This window comes from Cuculus canorus, chromosome 10 (assembly GCF_017976375.1).
Source record: "Cuculus canorus isolate bCucCan1 chromosome 10, bCucCan1.pri, whole genome shotgun sequence".
Taxonomy (NCBI): domain Eukaryota; kingdom Metazoa; phylum Chordata; class Aves; order Cuculiformes; family Cuculidae; genus Cuculus; species Cuculus canorus.
In genome coordinates, this window is record NC_071410.1 from 19,774,246 (window position 1) to 19,777,535 (window position 3,290).

Here is a 3,290-nt window from a genome sequence, read left to right on the forward strand (position 1 = left end):
TGTGTTTGATTGAACTTTCCATTTCTGATCTTTTAGCCGAGTATTGCTTAAGACTGGCATCTAAAAGAAATGATTTGACCTTCATTGCCCATTTCTGTACTCTTATTTCTTCTGTAAAAAGCACTACTGTTAGTCCTGCAGGGGCAAAATGCCCTGGAAGATCACGTGCGTGACAGAAGTGATCTCTGTCATTTAGCAGGCAGCCTTTGTCGGGTACCGAATGCCGGCGTGTGAGAGGGCAAGAGACGCGTCTCTCTGGTAGTAACCAATAATGTTTAGCTTTACCGTTTATACGTATGTGGTATAGCTAACGAGCGGTCGAGTCTGTATTGGGGTTATGATTTGTCATGTTCTTTGCCTGAAACTCCCGGTTTGAATAACACGGCTTTTTCCTCGTCTCTGTAGGCTGGTTGGACTCCCCTACATATCGCCTCTTCAGCAGGCCGTGAGGAAATTGTGAAAGCCCTCATAGCCCAGGGTGCTCCTGTAAATGCTGTCAATCAGAACGGCTGTACGCCCCTGCATTATGCAGCCTCCAAAAATAAACAGGAGGTATGTTTGCCTGTGCTGCTGGAGATGGAGTTGCTTTGGGAAGAACTGTTTAGTTATATTAACTTTTTCTCCTTCTCCCCCTTCCTTCCTCTTTCTACATAATCAGATTGCAGTTATGCTTTTGGAGAACGGAGCTGATCCAGATGCAAGAGATCATTTTGAATCCACCCCGTTACACAGAGCAGCAGCCAAAGGAAACCTAAAAATGGTGCAGATCCTTCTCCAGCACAATGCATCTGTTGATATACGGGACTCTGAAGGGAATACTCCTCTGTAAGTAATTTTTTATTTTCATTTTGCTTAATATGGCATAATCTCTATGAAGTGAAACGCCATTACTTCAATTTCTTTTTTTATTTTTCGTTGCCTCAAAAGACTCCCTCGATTCACAGTCCTGTGTAATTAAATAGGATTTGAGAGAGTTGTACTCAGTTTTTACCTGAGTGTGTTTGTACATAACATACTTCAATTTGTGTTCCTACAACTACTTGGAAAGTGTGGAATAGCTTTTGAAATAATCTGGAATACGCTTGGTTGCCACTAGAGGGCAGAAAGCGAGCTTGTAACATGAGAGGAGGAGGAAACTGGTCTTGCAGGCCGTCTGCTCTGTCCTGCCAAGCAAGAACCAATTTTGGAAGCTTCTCTTCACCTCTCTCAGGAAAATAAGTTGTAACTTAAATAGGTTCAGTCCAGTGTTTGATGTTACCTTAGAGATCAATTTGAATCTGTAAGGGTAAAACCTTCTCTGTTTTGAAGTTGTGGCAAAACTCTGCCTTGTCAACAGTGGAATCAAGAGTTTGCATTGAGTAAGGTCAAGCAGTATGTTGTAGCTATATTGTCCCATATCCAATATTGTTCTGGAATGTGCACGTTTATTCTTGAGATACTGTGGGAAAGAAAAAGTTTACTGCCTTTGCAGCAACTCTGTACTTCAGATTATTTTAAAGCATTGTATGATTTAGTTTTATCTCTTTCGATGCAAATAGAGATTATCCTTTTGCAGTTTCAGCGTGGATTACGTGCTTCTCAGCTTTTGCTGACTGCAGAGCTAAATCCTAATCCAACAAGTGTCTTAATGTTGTGAGGACAGTAGCAGGAGGAATGTTCTTGAGTTCTTTAATGGCAGCAGAGTGAGTGGACAGCAGGCTTTGGCATCTGCAGGTAGTTGGTTGGGTGTGGTTTTGTTGTCCTAGGATGTATCTTTCGCCCCCCCCCCCCAAGGTTCACGCTGTTGTTTGACAAGGCGTAATTACTGTCCTTTATGAGCTTGGACTATTTAATAGTGGCTGTGGGTCTCTTGTTCTAATTACAGTCATTTAGCCTGCGATGAAGAGAGAGTGGAGGAGGCGAAGCTGCTGGTGTCTCATGGTGCAAGTATTCACATTGAGAATAAAGAAGAGCTGACCCCACTGAAAGTGGCCAAGGGTGGCCTGGGAGCCATACTTAAGAGGATGGTGGAAGGCTAGTGGGGACTGCTGGCTTGACTCTTTCCTGTGGCACTTGCATTCGAGATTGCAGTCTTGGTATTTTGATAGTTCCTCTGGGATGTGGTGTATGGGCATCAGTGTGGTGATACAATGTGTATCTTTAGCTTTCTTTCAAATACAGTGCCAAAAGAACTGTTTGTACTTCCTGTTAATTAAACAGTTTGCTGATTATAAAGTATTTTTCAATATCTTGCAGTTTTCACAGAATCAGAATCACAGAATCACAGAATCACCAGGTTGGAAAGGACCCACTGGATCGTCGAGTCCAACCTTTCCTAACACTCCCTAAACCATGTCCCTCAGCACTTCATCCACCCGTTCCTTAAACACCTCCAGGGAAGGCGACTCGACCCCCTCCCTGGGCAGCTGTTCCAGTGCCCAATGACTCTTTCTGTGAAGAATTTTTTTCTGATATCCAACCTGAACCTCCCCTGACGGAGCTTCAGGCCATTCCCTCTTGTCCTGTCCCCTGTCACTTGGGAGAAGAGGCCAGCTCCCTCCTCTCCACAACCTCCTTTCAGGTAGTTGTAGAGAGTAATAAGGTCTCCCCTCAGCCTCCTCTTCTCCAGGCTAAACAACCCCAGCTCTCTCAGCCGCTCCTCGTAAGACTTGTTCTCCAGCCCCCTCACCAGCTTCGTTGCTCTTCTCTGGACACGCTCCCGAGCCTCAACATCCTTCTTGTGGTGAGGGGCCCAGAACTGAACACAGTACTCGAGGTGCGGTCTCACCAGTGCCGAGTACAGAGGGAGAATAACCTCCCTGGACCTGCTGGTGACCCCATTTCTGATACAAGCCAAGATGCCATTGGCCTTCTTGGCCACCTGGGCACACTGCTGGCTCATGTTCAGTCGGCTGTCAACCAACACCCCCAGGTCCTTCTCTTCCATGCAGCTCTCCAACCATTCTTCCCCCATCTGTAGCACTGCATAGGGTTGTATTTCAGTTTACAGTATGACCTGCGTAAATGCAGTCATTCCTTCTGTTTCAGAGTGTAGTTTAGGATTAGTTCTTTGAAGCAACGGGACCAAAACAGCTTTAACCACCAAAGCCTTTTTGCTTTGTGTGTTTTTTTAATTTGGCTTCTTTGTGATTACCAGTTTTCTTTTCTCCGATGATTCTAAACTCCACCTCTCCCTCTGTAGAATGCAGTTTGCTCAGTTACTTGGCTAATTGCATCCATTTTTACTCTTCTTTGTCCATTCAAGTGAACTCCTGAGTGTTTAAAGCTTTTTGTTCTTTTCTATTGTTACC

General features: G+C 44.7%; 1 protein-coding gene across 1 annotated transcript; it reads left to right on the top strand.

Annotated features, from left to right (window-relative positions):
- Positions 1-220: 220 nt before the first annotated feature.
- LOC128853195 (26S proteasome non-ATPase regulatory subunit 10-like) lies at positions 221-2,220 on the top strand. The gene is made up of 4 exons (XM_054075856.1): positions 221-238; positions 406-552; positions 659-825; positions 1,865-2,220. Exons 1-4 carry the CDS (start codon positions 221-223, stop codon positions 2,016-2,018), a joined length of 486 nt encoding a protein of 161 aa, XP_053931831.1. The 3' UTR covers positions 2,019-2,220.
- Positions 2,221-3,290: the final 1,070 nt, after the last annotated feature.

Coding starts and splice junctions, on each gene's coding strand:
- LOC128853195 (XM_054075856.1), top strand. Junction 553..658: donor CCTCCAAAAATAAACAGGAG/GTATGTTTGCCT, acceptor CTACATAATCAG/ATTGCAGTTATGCTTTTGGA. Junction 826..1,864: donor TCTGAAGGGAATACTCCTCT/GTAAGTAATTTT, acceptor TTCTAATTACAG/TCATTTAGCCTGCGATGAAG.